The 24286-nt window shown below is 35.2% G+C and overlaps 1 protein-coding gene across 1 annotated transcript in view; it reads right to left on the bottom strand.

The window, feature by feature from the left end:
* Window positions 1-24045, bottom strand: part of CNTNAP4 (contactin associated protein family member 4) — a 221585-nt gene extending 197540 nt beyond the window's left edge. The window contains exon 1 of the mRNA XM_088129777.1: window positions 23961-24045. Coding sequence (XP_087985903.1) covers window positions 23961-24045 — 85 coding nt within the window. The remainder of the gene's footprint in view (window positions 1-23960) is intronic.
* Window positions 24046-24286: the final 241 nt, after the last annotated feature.

Below are 24286 nucleotides of genomic sequence, written 5' to 3'. Positions count from 1 at the left end.
TGAGAATGTTGGAATATAGATATAGTTTGCTTAGAAAGTGGCTACAAGACTGTTTTGACATGAGGGTGAAGACTGTACCTGTGCTTCCTGACTGAAATAATGCTGCTATTGTTCCCCTTTAGAAAGGGAAAAGTAAGAAAAGTTAATGCAAAAACAGTAGGGGGATTGGTTTGTTAAGTATGCCTGGGAAAGAGTTCTGATCAAAAGGAAACAAGAAGTGACAATGAGCAAAATTTGAGACAGGCAATGTGGCTTTACGACAGGTTTTTGCTATCCAGTAGGTGATTGAGACAAGTGCATGAGAATGTGAAAAGCAAGCTTATTGTCTGTCTGTCTGTTTTTTTGTTTTTGATTTAGAGAAAGTGTGATAACATGAATAGGCTTAAACTATGAATGGTTTAAGTGAATCTGGAGTTGAAGTTTGGCTGTTCAATAAGGTGAGTGGTATAAGCAGGAAGCAAAGCATATGTGAGAACAAATGGAACAATTGGTGAATGGTTCAACCATGAATATGGAGTAAGACAAGGATATGCTATGCCCCATTGTTTAAGGTACATATAAATAAAAGTACAAAAATGCTTTTTAGAGATGGATTGGGAATGTTAATGTGTACATACATTTGTATGCAGATTATACAATGCTATTGCAGAGAATCCACATGATTTATAGTGAATATTAGGCTGAGTATGGTATGTAATGAGAAAAATGGATTTGAAAAATCAAGGTAGCTGCATTTGAAGGTGAAAATATAGTGAACAATTGCATGTATACATGTATGAATACATAAGTGGCCAAAAATTGGAGCAAGGTGATGAATCTGTACACATTGCTGGAAAGCGTATTCAAGATGGGGAAATGGATAGAGAAATTTAAGCAATACAAAGTGGTGGAATGTGGTGGATAGCATGTGATCTGTTGCAAAGAAAGAATATTTGCTGAAAGAAGCAAAAATGGTTATGTATAAAAGCATGTTTCTCTGCCCTTTGTTGTACAGAAGTGAGAGCTAAGAATGTCAGGAAAAACATAAAAGTTGAATGCAGCAGGAATACATTATATAAAAAGAATATGTGGTTAAACCAGAAGAGATAGAAGGAAGAATGAGTAGCTGCTGAATTAATATATATTGAATATAAAAGCGTTACATAGGGAGTTAGGATCATTATTACTTTGGTGCATGACTCATTTTCATGTAATTATTTTATTATTACACTTGTTAGATTTATATCCTGCCTTTCAAGTAGGTGCTCAAGGTGATATTCATAGCACTGCCTTCTCCTATGTTTCCCCACAACAACCAACTTTGTGAGGTGGGTTAAGTTGAGAGTGACTGACTGACCCAAAGTCAACCAATGAGCTTCTGTGGCTGAAGTTGGAGTAGAACCAAGGTCTCGCCAATCCTAGTTCCTTTTGAGACTGCTGCTTTGTAGGCACCAAACTGAGAGTTTAGTTAACATCATATACTATTTTCCATTCCAGTCACATTAAAAATTAACCATAATAATGTTTTTTTTCAATCCATCCATCCATACTTCCATTGCAGCTTCATGTGAAAAGCTGTGATTTAAAAAAAAAAAAATCCTGAAATCCTTCATTCTTTTATAGGGCCCCAAATAATTCACCTGCCAGGGGCCTCAAGTCCTAGCACAGTCACTGCTGTACTCGAAAGAGAAATTATGTTTGCTTGCCATTTTGCTTGACAGGTGGCCTATAAAATCAAAAAGCCAATCAAAGAGATGGACTATTGAAGTTAGTAAAGTTGAACAGTTGCATTTCATTAAATAATTGAATTTCAGCCTGAAGTACCTTTCCTTACCTTGGAATTATTTATTTATTTATAAAACTCTCGTATGGAAGGGTAAAGCCATCCACAAATATCAAAGTAAATCAAGACAGCTTATGAAATTGGACAACTCTTCCATTATAGAAGAAACAGTAAGATTTGCCATTTAGTGCATATCAAGGTACTTTTCTAGCAAAAAAGAATGTTACTGAAATATTTATAACTTCCTATACCAATGTTTTTTAAAGAGTAATTAGCAGACTCCTGATTACAGAATCCTTCCATGAATAGGTCAACAGTCAACGTGTGCATTGTAGTTTTGATTACTGATGATAATGTGCCATTTTTTTCTTTAAACACATGTCTCGCCTTTTCCTCTAAATAGATTTGAAGTCTCTTAACATGGAACAGATCCAAACCACTTTGATTGCTAATGATATTTCACTACACAACAATACACAGAAATAAAACTAGCCTTCTGTTTCACAAGCTATAGAAAGATGTTCCTTGTGAATTATGCACAGCAGTCACTTCTGCTTTTAGGAATGGAGTCAAGGCCTGTCTGTCTAGCTAAGCCTTTTCGGTTTTATTGGACCTTAATGTTTTGTTTTATACCATAAGCCACCTTTATGGCTGGCTGGGCAGAAAGACAGATACAAACTGAATAAATATGAATAGTGTTTATGCTGAATAACACACATATGGGGGTAGTGTTCAAATGCAAATTTAACTGTCCACAATAAAGCTGTCCAAAGTTTATTTTAGCTCTAAAATGTCAAAATCACCAGAATGGAATAAATGATGAACTGCCAAGATAGATGGATGGATGGATGGATGGATGGATGGATGGATGGATAGATAGATAGATAGATAGATAGATAGATAGATAGATAGATAGATAGATAGATAGATAGATAGATAGATAGATAATTTGGTCTGCTGTAATTATCCGATAAATTTAAATGTTATCTAATGGTACACACCAATACTGAGTGACCAGCGCACAACTTTAAAGTAAATGTTAACTTTCCCTAGATTTGAGCTTGATTCCTGGTGATTTCATGGGCATCTCCATATTATTTTCCGGGCAACAGTACAGAAGAGGTTTGCCATTGCTTTCTTCCAGGTTACTTTTTGACTTCCCAGAATGTTCTCTCTAGATTTTCCATTCTTGATTATGAAACCCATCACACACATAATGATGTAAGCCCTTGTTACTTATCAGATAGTTTCAGTGTTAGGAAAGAAATCCTACTATATATTTTTTTCTACTAGTTCTTATTTAGTTTAATTGAAGAGTATTCGCTCTAGACATTCTTCCACAGGAAATGAAAATTTCAGATGGACTGTGGTATTCTTGGATTATTTAGTTACAGGGTATATAATGAACTTTTTTTTTTATTATTGCAGAATTACAATTGTCTGTCTGGCGGACTGCAGCCTCTCTGGCTTCCCTCATGCTATGGCAAGGGGAGATATATTGTGGGACTCTGCTCACTGGGCTTTCTCAATAGTAGTGCAACTGTGATCATTCATGGAGAAGTTATGCTTGAGAATAGCTTGAGAATTTTCCTTTCCATTGAAAACAATTGGAGAAATCAGCCACCTGATTCCTTTGCCTGAAAATTTGGTGGAGAATTTTGAAGGACGATTTGTGTGCAGCTCTAGAATATTTTGCATCATTTTAACAACAAACTAGACCTGGAATATTCAAAATGACTTGACTTAAGGACAGATTATATAATTATCGGAGAACAAGAAATTTTCTAATAAATGGGGAGAGCCTATGTCACAGTGTAAGACATGGCCTCAAAATGCTAAGACAGTATATAAGACTGTCTTTACTATAAGATAGTAAAATCCAAATACAGCAGAGATCCCCTATTTAATTGCCTGAGTTGCTATGTCCCAGGATGAAGAGATAAACTGTGATAATATAGCTGTGTTCGAATTTGCCTTTTCTTGCTCCCTTCAAGTATCCTAATTAATGTGCTCATTTATCAGGTTGATGTTTTTCCTTCAGAACTGATGCATTAACACAGATAATAGCTAAGAAGACAAGGAGATTAGGTGCACCCACTTGAACCAGATCCCACATTTAATACTGTACCTTGCTGTCACAGCTGCATTTTATAGGCATTAAATATAACAAGTGAAGGCAATTTAGCTTCAATTTCATTTCACTTACAGAACATTATCAATTATTTTTTGCTTTGATATATTTGGATCTATTAGCTGTTAATCAAAATCAGTATTATTTGATGTAATTATCAATCACATACAGTGAACAGTTATAGTATTATCACAGGTCTATATGAAAACTTCCCATTACAATATGGTAATTCTTGGCTAAATTTTATGGCAATTTTCTCATCTCAGAACTAAATTTTATGGGAATTTCCTCATCTCTATCATCTATCTATCTATCTATCTATCTATCTATCTATCTATCTATCTATCTATCTACCTACCTACCTACCTACCTACCTATCTATAATCTCTCTATCATCTATCTATCCATCCCATCCCATCCCATCCCATCCCATCCCATCCCATCCCTCCATTCATCCATACATCCTTAGTGTCTTTTGGTCAGTAGTGTTAGGACTGTTCAGCAGGAAGTGCTCATGCTTTCAATGCAAGATAATCATCAAGTATAAAAATTTCAGGTAGCTCAATCCTGCAAAATAACTGAAATATTTTTTTTTAAAAAAAGAATTAGTGTGTAACAGCTTTGCAAATGATGTAATTACTTTTATTAATATGTTGAGCACAAAAATATCATTGAAAAATGTTATTCAGATGGTTAGGTCACATGGCAGTATTATTTCAACCCTATTTCATTCTTACTCTCCTGTGGAGACAGGAAGGTCAGTCTATTTCTGGGTTATGTGAAATTTCATGTCTTAATGTTTCCATCTCAGTTTTGTATGCAATGGAAATTTTTAATATGTACATGAGTTTTGAGAGAGGTGTGAAAGAAATGCAGTCAGTCTCTAGGTAACTTTAGTTCAGCCAAGATTCAAATTTAATGATTAAAGGTGGGAAGATTCAGTTAGAAACCTGCAGCAACATCATTTTGGGGCAGAATGGAATGAAGATAGGAAGAGTTGCTTACTAGAATGCAGGTATTAAAGAAAGTTTAAAGAAAAATTGGAAATTAGTGGAAATAATATACGTATACATACATGGTATAGTTACTTGCAAGCACACACACACACACACACATATACACATTACACCCTTTCTTGGAACAGGAGGGTCTCTGGTCAGTCATTCACATCCTGGTCACCTCTCAGATTATTGCAATGCACTCTGCATGGGGCTAACCTTGAAGAGTATCCAGAAGCTACAGCTGGTTCAAAATGTGGCTGCATGGACAATCTTGGGTGCCCCAAGGATGGCACATATAACACCTTTACTGCAACAGCTGCATTGGGTGCCAATTTGCTTTCAGGTCTAATTCAAGGTGTTGGTTATCACTTTTAAAGCCCTACATGGGATGGGTCCAGGTTATTTGAGGGGCCATGTCACCCCCATCACATCAACCTGTCCCACCCAGGCAGAGAGGGCATGTTGCGGACCCCATCAGTGAGAGAATGTCAGCAGGTGGGGCCCAGGAGGAGACTCTTCTCTGGCGCTGGCCCTGCCGTCTGGAATATTCTCTCTCCAGAGGTGCAGCTGGCCCCTATCCTCCTGGCTTTCCAGAAAGGACTAAAGACTTGGCTCTGTCAGCTTGCATGAGGTGATAAGAGCTCTATTAATCCTGGGGGTGGCTGGCACCCTGATGAAACTTCCTGAGCTACTCACCAATTCCATCAATTCTTGGAATTTATTTATTATTTATTTAAGACTGTTTTTGTATTGTATTTTAATTGATTTTATCTTCTCTGTAAACTGCCCAGAGTTGATTTTTAATAAGATGGTTGGTGACAAATCTGACATATAAATATAAATATATATTATTTCCACTAATTTCCAATTTTTCTTTAAACTTCCCTTTCCTGTATGTATGTATGTATGTATGTGTGTGTGTGTATATATATATATATATATATATATATATATATATTTGTGTGTGTGTGTGTATGAGTGTGGACGTGTGTGTGTATGTATGCGTGTGTATGTATGTGTGTGTGTGTGTGTGTGTGTATATATATATATATATATATATATATATATATATGCGAAGAGAGGAGTCTTTGGAAAAGACCCTGATGCTGGGAAAGATTGAAGGCAAAAGGAGAAGAGGACGGCAGAGGATGAGTTGGTTAGATAGCATCACTGAAGCAATGAGCATGAAACTGAGCAAACTCAGGGAAGCAGTGAAGGACAGGAAGGCCTGGCGCAATATGGTTCATGGGGTCACGAAGAGTCGGACACGACTTAACGACTGAACAACAACAAATATATATATATATCTCACAGGTGCTTGCAAACTACTGCTGGCAAAAATTATGTAAAAAACAGCCCCAAAATGAACAAAATGTTCAAGTCCACTTTTAAAATATTTACATAAAGCAACATCTCAAAAGATGAAGAAATAGTAGAAACTAAAATTAAGGCTGGAAAAAAATGGAAAACTTGGACTGGCCAGATTTATCCACTTCTAATATTTAAAAGCTATTTCTCATAACATGTGCATTTGTAATTACATTTATCTCAAAATACACATTTCTAGATGTGTATTTACAAATTCATGTTTTTATACATCCCAAAGTGCTAAATGTGCACTGCAAATACGGGAATTAAAATGTGGAGTGACACAAGTTGGTTCATTTAAAAAAATGTAGAGTCATAGCTATCCCAATTCCCAGTAATGATTGTTCTGTCAAAAATACAACTCAAGAGAAGCAGAGGTAAGGAACTTCTGGGGAAGCATTGGTGGACTGAATATGGCTCTGCTGACAGCGAAATTGACAACCATGGCAGAACAAGGAGCCAGTGAATGGATCAGCTCCTCAGAATTCTTCTCCAGACAAGGAGAGGATTGGGATTGCCCACAAGTGCTCCATACAGTGGCTCACCATGAGGAGACCATAAGACAGCAGTGTCCAATGGGTTTTAGAACTCTGGGAGCCAAGGGAAAGCAATCTTTGCCCAAGTTGTGGTTCAGCGCCTTCAAAAGGATACTGGTTCACATACCTTTTTTAATCACTTCTGAAAACTGCTTGTTAATGGCTTTTTGGATATTAAGAACCTTCAGAAAGGCAAGTTTCATTACACTGGTGAGTTTCCTTCAATCCTTGGTGAAAATAGTTTTATTCAAGTTTAAGGACTTAAAAATTCTTATTTTAGAATAAACAGCAAAAGGGTGATTAGAACATTGATTTTGGAAAGATATAAACAGACTAAGGGACCAGATGGATTTGAAATAAGATTTTGAAATTAATTACAAGAATCCTTCCTGTGGGTTACTTAAAATTCTATAAAAATATATGAGTATTTTGAAACTAAGTGTAAGAAAACTTCCCATGGGAAAGTGTTGACATGATAAGATGGGACTTTGAAGATTGGACACTAGAGGGAAGAAAGAACTAAAGGCTATAATTAAAGAAGAAGAGACCCACTAATACAGAATAGAGCAAAATATTCTGACTGGAAGAATTCAAGCATATTTGGGAACAATGCACTCAGAAGTTACTTTTAAGATTGTTTGCTATCGTAAAAATGGATTTAAAAGAGGTGATAGAAGAGGACAAGATTGAGACTGAGGCTGTTTTGAATGTGGGATTAAAAATGACACATTACAAGAATTATATGAAAAAAGATGTTATACTGGATTTAAAAATGAAACCAGCTGATGTCTTAATAATTAAAAGGGACATACAAATAAGAAACCAGAAGAGTGACTTGGATAATTTTCTTATCTTGGATTTACAAAAGAGACATGTTTAACTTATAAAGGAGTTTCTGAGAAGAGACAAAGAGAAAATGAAAAGAAATAAACTTTTGGGACACTGTTTAAAGGAATTAAAGATCAAGATTTTTGAAAGCAAAGAGAAGGAGTATAAAGTTGGCTTATTTGATTAAGGTTAAAATATTTATGTTGTTATTTCTGGTAGCTCTTAATGGATTTTTTTTTAACCAGGATTGAATAATGAGGCTTTAAATATTTGTTTATAGATAAGAGATAAGATATGGGAAGAAGAGATCTTTTGTTGTAGTATCAGAGAAGGTGATAAGTTACTGTGTTAAAAGGAAAGGAAAGGAATATAAAGTTGGTTTATTTGATTAAGGTTAAAATATTCAGTATGTGTTGCTATTTCTGGTAACTCTTAATGGACTTTTGCTGATTAGGACTGAATGACAAGACTTTAACATTTGTTTATAGTTAAGAGATGAGATATGGGAAGAAGAGATCTTTTGCTGTAGTATCAGAGAAGGTGATAAATTACTGTGTTAAAAGTAAAAGAAAGGAATATAAAGTTAGTTTATTTGATTAAGGTTAAAATATATATGCTGTTATTTCTGGTAACTCTTAATGGACTTCAGAGAAGGTGATAAGTTACTGAAATTGTCTTGTCTTGATAAAGGGGGATATCATTTCTTTATATATCTCTTTCCTTTTTTCTTTACTATTTTTCTTTCCTTTTTAAATTTTTTTCTCTGCACTTTTTATATTTTTCTTAGTTTGAATTAATTTTTTATCTTTGTATCTGTATACTTTAATAAAAATTATTATAAAAAAAACAGAAGCAGAGATGAGGCAAATGAGCATTTTGATAAATGAATAATTATATTTGTGTTATGAACCTGATTAAAACAAGAGCTGCTTTAAATCCCATGTTTGATATTGCTCTGTGTGTTATATTAGGTATGGGCCCCTTCCTTCCTTCCTTCCTTCCTTCCTTCCTTCCTTCCTTCCTTCCTTCCTTCCTTCCTTCCTTCCTTCCTTCCTTCCTTCCTTCTTACAAGGTAAGAATAAACATCTAGCAACACTGACATTATTATAGCCTATATAATAATATCTGATCAGAAAGCGATATAAATTCCAGGTTAACAATTCAGCATTAGACCCAGCCCTGCTTACAGCAATTGCTACTGAACAAAATATAGCAACTTTCCTGGTTATTTCAGAAGAGAGGTCTATTAGTAGAAAGCATTTTCCTCATTTGACTGATCCAAGTGCTTGACTAGCAGGAACATAATTAGATCAGACCATCAAGACTGATACAGGGGACAAGGTAGCAAAGCATAAGAAACTGACTTGATTGATTCTTCAAGATGCATATAGAGGTGGTCAGGTAGATTAATATTATTATCCCTACCCTCCAACATGATTTTGGTAAATCAGAGTCATAGGCACACTCCTCTTTCTCAAGTGATGTTTCCTCATACTTTTGTTGAAGCAAGAATTGAGCGTAACAGGCATAAGTCTGTGACACTGTTTTTCTTCCAAGAGTAACAAAATGTATTAGGAAAAATTAGGGGGAAGCCTTCCACTTACAGTAGCTTTATTTTAACCAGAAGCTATACATTCTCAAACAGGCTGCCAGATGCAAGACAGCATTTGACACATAGCAAGAGACATGAAGTATGGGTCATTATAAGATGCTTCACACCTTGAATATACAGAGGTGTGCACCATAAAAGCAAAGGCTTGTCCTAAAGAGTTTTATGGCGACAAAATTATTACCTCTGCAGCAGGCCAATTGAATGATTGGATTGTATGTCTTTGAGGCTTGAATAGCAACCTTTTTTTGTTCGTTGGGCCCTGGAAGGATGGTAATATCACTAGACGGTATAGGCTGAGGTTTGGCCTAGTTTTTGGGTTTTGTAAGAATAGAAATGGGAGTGAGAAGTTTTTACTACTCCAACACCACCATAATTGCACTGTCAAAATGTAGTAACAAAATGGCTGAATTTCAGTGCAAGGAAGACACTGTTCTCCACTCAGCCTATGACCCATAAGTTGCCCACAACAGGTCTAGCTGCTTAATATCAAATTGTTTATAATAAAACATGAACTAGCATACTCACTTGTAAAACACAAGCTTAGGATAAGAAGCCATTCTTAGTAACCTTAAAAAGCAAAACAGTAAGTAATTATAATCTTGGCATCAAATTTTGTGTTCACTATTTGAATCTCAAATGATTAAATCTGCAGTTGTATTCATATTTTTCTATGGGTGAACTCTAATGAATATTTATAGCATATTAAAATACCTCTTACTATAATGTTTGGAATCATCAATAGTTCCATGTACACAGAGTTTCAATAGTTCCATGTACACAGAGTTTCATGGAAGTTTCTGGAAAGATTAGAATAATAATCATTTATATAGTTTTACAAATTGCATATTTTAAATATTGAATTCTTTGGAGGGACTGCCCTGATAAAGATCAATAGCTACATTCAAAATGTTTTAGGATAATTTTATTCTACAACTGCTGGTATTAATACTTTTTACATTTTCTGAGTTTCCATATTTGCTTCTGTTAGTCCTTCTCTTGAATCTCATCCATGTTTTGATGTCCATATGAACACTCATTATTGCATAAAATTAATTGGACACATCATACTATTAAATGGCATGTCATCTAGAGTTACTTTTCCTGATAAATTTTCTAAGATAAATGCTTTGAAGTTAAACAGTCTACTCTGGGGAGCACTGAGAATGCCAACATCTAAGCTGACCTTAAGTAAACATTTGCAATCTATTATAAAACATTTTGCAGCTAGGTCTACAAACCAATATAATATAAATACACTAAAGCAGATGTTTGATGAAGCATACATTTTGGGGAGGGACTTTCTGCATGATTCAGACAACAACAACAATAATAATAATGCTATAGGCACCTTAGGTGCAATCCCAAAACATCTGGAGCACCACTTGAAGGCCATCGGCGTTGACAAAATCACCATCAGTCAATTGCAAAAGGCAGCTTTACTTAGAACAGCTTATATCCTGTGATGATACCTTAAACACCATCAAACAACATCTGCCTATCCCAGGTCCTTGGGAAGGACTTGATAGGTAGATAAAAATGCCAAATCCAGTCTAAGCATCTGACTGACTGTGAGACCAACCATAATTTATTAAACTCATATGAAGTTTATGCAGTTAAATGTAAACAGACCGTTAAAAAGCACGGTTTTCTTTAACTTCCATAGAATTTGCAATGGTAGTTCTAGGCAGAATCTTGGAATTATAAATAGAATTGCTTTGGAAGCATAAATAGACTACTGGTAGCATCCAAATTTCCCACAGATACTATAATCCAGACATGTTTGATTACTGTTTTTACAGCTTTTTCATTGTCATATATATCTCTAGGCTATAGTTTCTAAATCACAGATCTTGCAATGCCATAATGCTTGATAGCACAGCAAATTGATTTCACTCACCAAACCCTGCAGACTGATCAGGAACTATATCCATTTGGACATCTACCGGCTACTGCACATGAAGCACACGAAATGAAAGATGCACTTGCTACATGAACTCACCCAATAGTCTCACCAGACTTTTGATTTTCTTTCACTGAGCTCAACATGATTATAGATACGTAATCATACTTTTGAAAAGTTCAGAGTAAAATTCAGCATTCATCAGAGGCTATATCTTCTAAATAGTGCTCCAAATATAGAAGAAAAAAGGTGAGATGTGCTTGCTTTTGTTTTTATTGCAGTTAACTTACCAATAACAATGAACATGGAACCTTAGCCAAGGGATATCCAAACTAGCAAACACAGTATTGCACCCAATTTCTCCAAGCTTTCATTGATGTAAGGAGCACTTCCACATATCTACTGCAAAAAAAGATAGTCTTTACAGAAAGAGAAGTGGGTGCTAATTTCATGGTCTTGAGTATAACACGCTTATTTGAGAACCATGTTGAGAATCTGCTACAAAATCTATGTGTCAGACATATAACCATCATGCATTAGCAGTCTTAGTCTGTTTTTGCAAGCCAGTTTAAGCCTTGTGGGCTGCTGAAGTCCACAGTAATACAAAGTGTTTTGTTAATGTAAATAAAGATGGATGATGGGTGCCAATCTAATTTAAACTTGACTCAATCTTATTCAATTTGGTTTAGAAATCAGTTTGATGCCTTGATTCAAATCATTGAATCAGATTAATTCAATTAAAGTTTCTGAACTGATTCAATGAAAAAAAAATCCCAGCTTTTGCTTATGCTGAAAAGCCCTTTTAAATCATTGATTAAGCTTGGGAAATCAATTTGATTCAGAGATTCAATCAAATCACCTTGTAACTGAATCTCCAGTTCAAAGCTTTGCACAGCGCTGGTATATAACAAATAAGCCTGTGGTACTAATGAGGCCTTTTCAAGAAATAAAAGTAAGAGCACGTTAAGACAATTTTATCAACTCTGTTACAGGAGGGAAAAGAATTTAGTCATTCTTCCCTGCAGTTCCAAGTCCTTAAAATAGCATGCTTACTTTATTTATGCAATTAACATCTTATCTAGCATCACCAGGAGAAAGCAAAGGTATCTTTTTTACAGGGAACATTTACAAGGTGCAGAGTGAATGCAAGTTACACAAAGTTAGAGAATGGCTTTTGGAAGCATGGCTGATTAATTCTTTTTGCAGAATTTACCCACATGTAAGAATTCTTCCCACAATACCATTTTACAAACATAAGAGGAGAAAGGTATCATCCAAGCTTTATTAATGCTATACACACACTCACACACACACTTTAATTTCATACTTCTACATTTTTGTATATGTGATTCATCTGCTCCAGCATCCATAAGTAAACAGCATAATTTTGTGACACCTAATTCTGACTTTGAGATCATTCATAAAATTCAAACTGAATATCTCAAACTATTCAAAATATTCAGATTGAATATTCCAAAAAGCCTAAAAATCATACTGCCATAAAGAATGTGAAGTGGATAAGGAAGCAGGCAGTTACTCCATTTTTGGAAGGACTGAGTTTGGTGTTTCCAATCAATCCCTAATGCACCACACTCTAGCTCTTTTTTCCACAGTCAAAATCTACAACTTCAGGAGATAGGAGAACTGATGTGCATAACCAGCTTAAGTAGGTGTCACTGGCCATTTCTTAAGGTCAGCAATGCACAATGTCCAGTATTCCCAATTTGTCTTTTGCTGTGTAGCAAAAGTAGTGTTTTCATTGAAATGATGAATCTGTCTTATGTTATTTTTTTATTTTTTAATCAGGTGAAATAACAAGAATTCTGCAACCTTTTCCTAGTCCAAGTAGCAGGAAAAATGGTTAAACTGTACATTTTCTTTTCCACCAATCCAGGATGTATAAAGAAAACAGGAAATCCACTAATCATGGGCACTGGAAAAAGAATGGGAAAAACATCAGGCCATCATTAAGGCCAATGTGGAGTAAGGAGTTGAAAGCTGGAAAGGGATTTCTTAATATAGCTTCATTTCCAGCTGGTTTATGTACAGGAATCCAGCAGCTTAAGGTTCCAGTGTGGAAAAACACAAAGAAAACATCCAAGACTAAGTGAGGCAGAGTCTGTCTATTTGGATCAAATCATGACCGATCCAGGGAGAAGAGAAACATGTAAACATTGAATGCTCCACTACAAATACCTCCTGTTTTATTCTCTGAAGAAGTGTTTTTTTTTTTTTTTAAGTAATAATAATATTCACAATGCAAGCTAAAGGTGTGCTCAGTGCAAACTTACCCTGTTTTTTTCAAAAAGAAGGTAGTATGAACCAGTAAGAAAGAACTCTTTAAGAAACTACCTATAAAGAAAGATGTATTGGATTTTATCATGCCATAACCAATTCACTACAATACACTTTTCTTCCTTCTCTTTGACAGCACAAAATGTCCATAATCTACTCTCTGAAGCAACAATAATTGCAAGATTCCCCTCAAAAATGTGGACACAATATTTGGAATGTGCAAAATGGGAAACCTGTCAATTGGTTTCAGATAATTGGCATTTTCCCTACTTGTTGAATACTGAAATTTGATGGCTTCCACACAGTTGTGGTGGAATGGGAGTTTTATAAAGCTATCATACAATCACTAGAAAGCACAAGAGGATCATTAAAGAGAAAGCAGTTGCTCTTGCTTTAGTCTTCCTCTTTAAAATTAAATAGAAATCTCTCCACAGATCACTGAAGAAAACTCTAGTACTTCTAACAATTTGTTAACTCAAAACATGTCAGGACTTCAAACTATATGACACACTGGCTATTACCACTGCCATTAAGCACTGAATATTGAGAAGGCTTAGGGGAAAAAACACCTAATTGCCTTATCATAGATAACAAAAGAAAATGCTTCAATTCACAATCAGATGACCATTTACATCCTTTCATTCTTCAATATCTGATTTCAGAGAGCCAGCCAAAAAAATAAAGCATTGATCAATGCTGCCACATGAGTCAATTTGCTCAGCTTTTGAAAACATAGGCATAATCTATGAAACAGAAAAAAGAGTTACAAGTTTATAATAGGTTGGTGCCAGGTATAGAAAATCTGATTTTCCCCCTCTTAATTTGATCATTCAATCTGATGAAAGACCATTTGGGTTAGAGATTCTTTCAATGAGAGAATTCAGACAAAATATCATGTGGTCTTGCAGGTTTTAACCAATAAGTATCTAAGGAATAGGTGTGAATATTCTATCTTTATTGGGTGATCTTCTCTCCAGCATTCTGCAATCTCCCTAAGTCCCCAAATTTCCATAAAAATCCAAGAAAAAAACATTAGAAATAAATTGTCTCAGTGGGCTTTGTCAATAGTTGTGCTTATTGTCACTGCTCAGTGTGAGTTCTCCCTTCGAGAACTTGCTTCAGGATTTTTTTTCCTTCCCTAATGAAGAAATTCAGAGAAATTGTCTGTCCAATGTCAGTGCCCCTTTACTTGGTGAAGAATTTTAACATGTGTTCATATTCCCATAAATATATGTAGAATGCTACCAGGAAGTCATAGGCTGACCATTTCTTAACACTCACAATGAAATTGTTATATATACAGAGAAAATTTAGGAGTTTTTTTCAATATCGTTTATTATTTTATAATGGGTTTTATCATCAGAAAAGGTCTCCTCTGATATGAAACAAGTTAAATCTCATGGCATCTGTGATTAAATGAGAGTGTGTATTCTAATAGAATTAAAGTAAAGGGCTATGTGGCCACTTCTTTATAAGGAAGCCAAGAGAATTTGGAGGGACAGAGAAAATTAAGAATAATGATAGAGGGGGAGACTATTGGACAGAGAATAGAATAGAATAGAATAGAATAGAATAGAATAGAATAGAATAGAATAGAATAGAATAGAATAGAATAGAATAGAATAGAATAGAACCAGAGGAAAGGAAAGGAAAGGAAAGGAAAGGAAAGGAAAGGAAAGGAAAGGAAAGGAAAGGAAAGGAAAGGAAAGGAAAGGAAAGGAAAGGAAAGGAAAGGAAAGGAAAACCGATCACCTTTGTACAGACCGAGCATTCATTCTGTAATAGATCATGCAGGATAGTGTTGCTGATGTATCTTGTTAAAGAAAAACAAATCACATCCTATATTATTTGTTCATACAATGTCACTGTTGAATAAAATATTAATTGTTAATCTAGTCCTCTGAGGAAAGGAGACATGCAATACAACACCTACCACTACATTTAAGGTACTATGTGAGAAAATAACCCCAGTATATAAATTCTAACTTTATCATTGGGAGGTGGGGTGATGGCAAGATTTTAAAATATAGTTATAAACTGCCACTTCAAATCAAATGAACGCCCAGTATCTTAAAGATACTTTATGAACGCGTGAATTGATTAAGCACTTTAAAAAAAGGAACTTTACATAATGCATAGTAAATAGTAAAGAACAGTTAGCCTTTTGTATAAACAAGTGATTGCAATTATTTTAATTTTGTAAAAGAGAGTAAAAGGGGCACATAATATTTGCGGTTGAGGTGGTGAAAGGATAATTAGGATAGTTCAGAAATGCTCTTTGTATAGCTATTCCTTCAGTCCTGCTGTTGTCAGTAAAATCCTAGTGGATTGAAATATTCTGTTCTCATTTCCTTATGCCTGTACTGCTGTCTTTCTTATTTGTAACTCACAGAAGAGATTAGGGGCTAGCTGGAGCTGTAAATATGGCTGACAGGTTAATGAGTACAGAGCAAGGACATCTGCAGTGATGGTCACTGGTTTCAAAATGATGGGTGCAACTGGCCAATCCAAGGCCTACCCTTTTTTAATGTAGCCAGGGTGGGATTTCACTCCCCTAGTCTGGCCATTATTTTGATGCTGGTGACCCTCATGAATGTCCTGCTGCAGAAATACACTCAGAAGACCCCTTACATTTACAACTCTTCAGCGTATGTTTTGTGGATCCTGTTATAAAAGGAATGTGTTTTGTAGTTTACCGTTACTGACTCTTAATTTACCAACACGCAGGGCTTCCTTTAATCAAATCAAGGAAATATGGCCTGATGAAATTATAGTTACAAACTTGTTATGTATAAATGACCGCTTGAACTGATGTAGGATTATATATACATATACATATTTCAGAACACTTTGCCAGTAGCAATTTTGCTCAATGATCTAATGCCTCTAACTTGCTATGTTGGCTTCCTGCTACTTTTATATAATGTGGGGTATGGTTTGGGGGAAGATGGGTCTGTTTTCCCATAATACTGTGTTGTAGAATGATTGAAGGGATCAGCCTGAACGATAACTTAGAAAGTTGTGATGTTTACAATGGTTGTGTGCAGCAGGTCTTTGGTGCACTGTTTTACCAAATTTACATTCCAAAAGTAATTACAAGCCAGTGATGGGGCTTGCATACCATGAAGTTAAAACAATTATAATTTTGAAAAGCTCCTAGCAATGTATCATGGCTATTAATAACGTGTCCAAAAGTAAAGAAAATACTGTACTCAGAACAAATACTAACTACTAAAACTAACATTTAGTATCTGTGCACCTACTATATCTACTGTAATTATTTCTCAAGGCCACATATGCTAATGTGTTTAATTGCAAAAAGATTTGTTGCACAAACAAGCTGTTGAACAGTTAGAAATGCACCATATCTTATTCCTGGGCAATACAAAATAATGAGATATGATTAATAAAAAAGTGATTAGTAGGTCCACTTACCAGTTGGATAAACTGCTACTTCTTTTTAATTTCTTATGATTTAAACCCTTAAGGTAACCTCCATCATTGGACTGTTATAGATATGGAATTTAATTCATAATTCTGTAGTTACTAATTTAATATTACTTGAAATGTCATAGTATATAGGTTTCAGTCACCTTTCAAATTATTGCACTGAAGGTAGTCATTAACTGGAATATCAACAGTATCATTTTTACACTTCAGTCTATGTTTCTTTTTTATTAGTGAAGAGAAGAAAATTCACTAGCGGCAATATATAGTCTTTTGAACCTCCTCCTGCTTTTATGTAAATCAGATTCCAGTGGAGTCTATAGAATTATTATTTATAGAACACATTTTCTTGGTAATTGCAAATTCACTCTCCCTCTTTGTTAGATATATCAATTATCTGATATGGAGTATGGTTTATAATTCACTCACATATGTTCTCTCATAAATGCAGTCCATCCCATTCTAACAATAATTTGTGTTTTTGAATATGCATTTTAAATCCCATTTTCCTCTCAAAACACGTTTCAAAATATGCATTTAAAAACATAATTTGTTCTCATTTTTTTTTTAACACTACAGAACATTTGAAAAGTTTGAAAATCGATAAACAGCAAAGTTCTAATCTGCTGTTCAGTTCAGAAGATACATTTCATTTCATGCCATTCAGATGCTGCTTATCACCTATAAAGCCCTACATGGCATAGGGCCAGGCTACTTACAGGACTGCTCTCTCTCACTGTTTTGGCTTGGCTCACCAGAAAGGTCATGCTCTGGGTCCCTTCCATCAAGCAGTGTTATCTTGTTGGACCCAGGAGTCTTCTTAATGGCAGCCCCTGCCCTAGAGAACAGCATCTCTTTGCAAATCCGAATGGACCTGACCCACTTAGCCTTTTGCAAGGCTTTGAAGAGCTGGCTTGTTTCCTCATTCCTCCTTTGGGCCAGGAGGTCAGACAAGCTCAGCTGATGATGTGTTTTGTGTGGTTGAGGTTTACAACTTTAACCCTGGGTGTCATGGGCTTTATGATGTAGTTGTTGTTTTAATCTTTGTGTTCTCTTACATGCTTGGCTGTCTCATAACTAAAATAAAAACTCAGAGAAATTAAGGAAACACATTTAGCACTGCATGAAGTACCCCTTAAATCACGGTAAAATTAAACCATGCAAATTTGGATAAGTTTAAAAAGGAATGAGACCAGTTCATAGAGGATCAGCCTATCAGTGGCATCTCCAGAATCATGGGCAGCTAAGTTGGTGAACAACACCCACTTGTCTACTTTGGCTACAGTGTTACAAAGAATTCTAGACTATGTTGGCCCTTGATCTTCCTGATGGGCTTTTCTTATGTTCTTATCCATATAAATATTAACTTGGCCAGCCCTATCACAAATCTTGGTTCCAAGGAAGCTACTTATGTAAGACCAGGAACAGGCTATCAAAAACAAGGACAAAAACTATGTTTCCCAAATTTCAGATATTGACTACTCTCTGTGGGATGACTGTAAATAGAAGTTAATGCACTCAAACTCATAACATGTGAAACAAGAAATTAGTAGGCAGAACAGAAGTAAAATATAGTTGCCATTCTTCCTAATTTGTTTATTTAAGAAAGTTTTCATTTGGGGGTTTCTTTTCTCCCATCTCTCAGGCTTGCTTGATACTTTGGGCCTAGAGCATAGATAACATTATCTAATTACTGTATCTAGCAGCTAATTTGTTAATGATTGAACAATGGATGCATTAATGAAATCATTATCAACAACAGCAACAACAAAATTGCTGCTGAGAGCAGTTTCTTCTGACTATAGTAAATAGTTTTTTTTAAATCCCAGATAATTTTTAAAAATGTAAATCTACAGAGAAATAAGATAATTCCAAAGAAGAGAGAGAGAGATATCACAGGTAACAATATATTTTCATGTCTACAATATGTCTAGATTACAGATAAATGCTTAAGAAATATACATACTCAGAACTATGGACATGGCAATTAGGATGGTGAAATTCTTCTAAGAGCTTCACTTCTAAGATCATAACTTCTGCCTCTTGATTATAGTGCATGAAGTGACAATATTAATAATAGTGATTAAATGCAGAATATTGTTCCAGATTGCAACTGTTATAATCCATAGAAGTAAATTCTAAATAAATAGTTCTACAGTCAGGATCCTTAGTTGTGAATTCCAGCCTTGATTTGTAGGTTGAGACAATTCCAAACAATCCATATTATATTAAACTAAGCCTTTATTCCTTCTCTTTATCTTCTCTGATTGCTAAATAAACTCCAATTTCCTTTAACAACACTCTTTCTCTCATTTTGTTCTTTTGACCTATGTTTCAAAACAGTCAAGATATTATTCTTTTCATTCTTTTCTGTGAAGCATTCCCTAAACCAGCCTTCTCCAATCTGACATCCTCCTCTAATATGGTGGGACTGAAATCACTGGCAGGGAATCCTGGGGACTGTAGTCCCAACACATTGTAAGAACTACAAATTGAAGATTTGTCAACTCTTTCTTCAAATAAAACATATTTAAAGTTCACATCAATTCAGATTAATTCCTTACCTTCTCCATTCTTTCCCACTATTGGTTATCTCTCCCTTCTATACATTGTCTCTTAGACTTATAACTTTAGACTGCAGATTCTTTGGAATTCCTGCTTTGTTGTTTGTTTCTAATTATGATATTTTTTGAAGTTTGCAAATCAGTTGCTTATTAATAATAAAGCTTTCATAATAATTGCTTAATCAGTAATAAATTGAGATGATTTCATTTGCACACAGTTCTATCAAGTCAGATGAAGTGACAGTAGTGAAAGCAGTTTGTAAATTGATAATCATGATAATTCTGTTTTTAAATACCAACAGTCAAGTGATAGAAAATATTATATGACCTTTCTCTTCCAGCAGGAGCCAACTTCCATGAAAGATTATGATGAATCCTCATATAATTTAATACTGGTCTGTGTCAGATCTTGAAATGATACTCATGTAATTTTAGTATTGGAGCTCTATAGATATGTACAGGATTAAAGGCAATTGAGCATACAAGACTTCTCAGCGTGCAATATAAACTCTTAGTGAGTTTAATAGGATTTGCTGCTACCCTACAGCTGGAACTCTGTGCAGGTAGTCCCTGGGTTAAGAACACCCATTTTACAGATGACCCATAGTTAAGAGCAAAGCCCATTGTAGCAAAATTTGAGTAAAATACACAATGGTTTGAGTTAATTAAATAATACTATTTATACAGTATTATACAATAATACTGTTTCAGCTTATATCCACATTTGACTTAAGGACAGACCTTGGGAATAGAACTTACTCTTAAACTGAGGACTACCTGTACTCATTTTCTGAAGAGTCATTAAACCTTCTTCTGTCTTCTATGTAGGTACATATAGAACTGTGTTGTCAACATATGCATTATCTCCTACTAGAATGTTCAAAGACCTTTTATGTTGTACTGTGACAACAAAAAGTCCAGCAGGAGCTTAAACCCACTTGAATCAGTCCCACTGAATTTAATGGGGCGTACTTCTGAGCACCTATATTCAGGACTGCCTAACATTTCAACTCTATTAAATCAATTTTTTCCCCTTGCTACAATTAATTCATTGGACTCAAAGATGCCATGAAGACTCTTTCATATTTTTATTAACAACAAGCCAAAATCCCTATCCTATGAAACTGTACCAGTGGTTATCAGCTAGTTAAGTTCAATTAGATTTGTTGATGTGAAGAATTAAAGTTTAATATAAAACAATTAAAACTGTTCTTAATACTAAGTTTTCTCCTGCTGAAACCAAAAAATTGTTTTGAGAACTTATTTGCAGGACTATTTCTGACACCTTGATTAATTACTCTTACTAGTTTAAAGCAGTGAAATGCATATAAGGTTTAATTATGTTTTCTGCAGCATCTCTTTCCCACAAAGTTTGAAAGGCGGTCATACAGATAACGATTTCAAGTCTCCATTTCAGACAGTGAACTAGGAAAATGTTAATAGTTATGGAACCATCTTCAAAAGAGTCAGAAAATTTAAACAACAAAACTGACACTCAAAACATGTTGAATTCATCTGTGTACTTTTAAGGATTTCAGTTGTACTTTAATGCTTCAGGATGTCCTTTCATTGTTTCATATCTATGGTTGCATAGATTTTCCAGTTGGTTTGGAAATTTTAATTTTTTAGGAAGAGACAGCTTTTGGAACTGAATTGTTTGTACTGTTCAGAATGAAAATGTTCCAAGGGAAACTAATTCCACCTATGGAAAACATATAGCAATAATCATCTGGAAGGAAAAGTAATAACATATGAGTCTCCTAAATTGTTCATCTGATAAGGCTTGTCCGTTTCAAATAACTTAAATAAGAATCGTAGAAGATTATCTCTGGTTTGGGTAGTCCACTCTGTAAAAATGTTGCTCAGTATAGGTAACAAAACAGCAATATAGTGGTGCGGTTATGTAAAGTCAACAGTTGTCAACAGAAGAGAGAGCTCTAGTTTCTCACAGATACTGTCCAGAACAAGGATGGAAATCATAGAAAAGGTTAGATTGGTCTTGAAGGTCTAGCATTAGAATTCCTATTAGAAATATTGAGGAGAACTAAGGAAACAAATTGAACTTGAAAGCTTTAGGACTTAGTTCTCACCATTTACATCCTTTCACATATGCATTTATGTGAAAAGTTAAGAACTGTAAGAACTGGTAAGAAGAACTATATCTTAGTTTTATAGACCCTATGCCTACTGACTCTGTAAGAAACATTACTGACTTTAGTGAAGCTTATATCTGCATAAGATGATTGAAATAAGACTATAAAAATATGAAAGCATTTGGAGTGATACTTTTAGTGCCTATTAATTCCACTATATAGGCAATAGATGAAGTTGTACTGACACTTAAAGCAAAATGTTAATTATAAATGATAAAAGCAGAGATGCACTAATCAATAAACAAATTTTCCTGACAATTTTTATTTAAGATCAATGGGATGCACCCACTTTTAAAGCTATGGCATATCACTAAATATACAAAGTAACATCAATGCATAATTGCAATTTTAGGCAAATGCTTCAAAAATAATAGAAGGGATCCAGACAAACTTAGGTAGGTGTCAGTCCCACTGAAATCAGTTGGGTTAGTTGGGTACGTTAGCAGTTAGTATCTTAAGTCCCATCTATATTAGTGGGGCTTAAGCCTGACTAAATCTAGATAAAGCCTCATGTTATTAAAATCAGATATATAACTAAGATAATACTACAGAACTCCATTATTTTGGATAGAGTTGAATCCATGCTTAAATTGATTTATATCAATATTCTAAACTGTTCGAAAGTCTGCAAGATCTTTTAGTTTTATATTCATCATCTTTAACATCTCAGAAATGGCTGTAGAATTCATTAGATTGCCAAGGTGTTTTAATTACTGGTTCTCACTAAATTAATTACTGTACAAAAAGAATGACTTTCTAGCACCTAAGAGATGTGTAATTCAAAAATGTGTCACAGAGTAAAGGCAGTAATCACTGCAGTGATCTTTGATGTTTTTATACTTCATAATTCTGTGGAGAAAGAAAAGATGTTTGCTATAATTTACTTCCAGCATTGCTTCCTAAATTGTAAGAGTGACCTCTAGTGCTTTGCTGGTCTGTTATAGTTCCCAGAGTTCTATTTTACTATAGATTGAAGATGGATCTACCAAATAGTGCAATTCAGTTTCAATATTCTTCTGAAAAAGGGATAGAATCATGAAATGAAAAAGCAGAACAATGATAAATTTAAAAACGGCATCCAGATAAATTGCAGCAGGGAGCTTTCAGAGAAAACTTGTTCCATGCACTTGAATGTCAAATGAACTAACATGAATGAATCACACACACACACACAGACACACAAAGGCAGTTCACCACTGCAGAACATGGACTTTTTAATGACTGTATTTCAGCCTTTAAAGCATGAAGTGTCCAATAAAATTGTACAACTTCCACTTTCCTGATCTATTTCTTCAGTGTTCCTGACAGCTTCCTTTTCAATGGTGTGACTGTGTTATTTATGAACCCCTTCTACTCCCTGTTCCTCTAACTCTAGTCTCCCTTCCTTGCTTCCTTCCTTCCCCTGTCCCCCCATCACATAAACTTCCATCAAATGAACTGCAAATCTGAATACATGGACCGGAACATCAGTTAAGATGTTTAATGCAAATTTGAGCCTTTTATTAAATGGGGCATTTAATAAGATCAATCATCATGGATATAAAAATAAATGCAATCATACATTTGCCTATAATATACTTTGTACATATATGTCTGAGTCAGGTTTGGGACCTATTTATCCCATATCTACAACAAATACTGATTACAAAGGTAGTGACTCTCTTAAGTTCTAGAGTTACACTGAGCTTTCCTTTACAAATTATTGTCTTTTCAAAAAAGAAAGAAGAACCATTTTCACACTGCTGCTAACCTTCTACTGCCTGGTCACACATGAACATCATTCTCTCCCTAATCAATGAGCATCCCATAAAATCTTGTCCTCTGCATTTGATGTGCTGTTGTGCTATACAGAGAGTTACTCTTCCCTCACTCAAGAGAAACATACTTGTCCATAAAACTGTACATTACTAAATGCAAAGCTGATGCAGCAGAGAGTATTAGCATGCCAGTAGTCCCCCATGAAAGACTTAACTCCTTGTTAAATACTGTGCTGCTGTATAGTAAACATTTAAAAGGGGGGGGGGGAGAGGGAGACAGAGAGAGAGAGGGAAAAGACAGGTTGAAGGGAGGGAAGAAAGAAATACGGCAGAGTATGCAGTTAATGGTGAAATGTGAATTCCCCAGAGGCTATCTTACACTAAACTGCTCTGATCAGAGTCTGGTCAAATCAGGAAATGAAAAACCCAAGGACATGACACATTTTCAGCATCTGAAATCTTTTTATCCCATCTATTTGCAGTTCAGATTACAGCTGACTTGATTTATTTGGAAAACTCCCTTTCTAAAGTCCAGATTTCATTACAATAAGTCCTAAGTTTGCAGAACAGCCTGGTCCAAGTTTAATATCCGTTTGTAATACTCACAGATGTCTCCTGCTGCTAATATAGTCCAAGGATGGAGAGGGACCAGAAACAACAGCCTGAAGAAGATTTCAGTACAAGAATCCATGGTCTCATTGAAACAAGGCACCCCAAAGTGTCAGAGTATCAGGAGACAGACACAGCTGCTCTGCACTTCAGTCGTGCTCCGGCTTCCTCTGTTTTCCGTTCTCTCTGCTCTCTCTGTGTTTTGGGGCTTCCCAGTAGCCAAATGGTTCAGTCAAAGGCACTCTGCATCTTCTCTCTCTCACACACGCAGCCACACATACCACACAGGATCTGCTTTTTTCCTCCTAACAACAGCAATTCCC

Source organism: Python bivittatus, unplaced genomic scaffold (assembly GCF_059951505.1).
Source record: "Python bivittatus isolate LINGU-HERP-01145 unplaced genomic scaffold, Pbiv_v1 ctg000850_np1212, whole genome shotgun sequence".
Taxonomy (NCBI): Eukaryota; Metazoa; Chordata; class Lepidosauria; order Squamata; family Pythonidae; genus Python; species Python bivittatus.
This window is presented reverse-complemented; position numbering and strand designations above follow the sequence as displayed.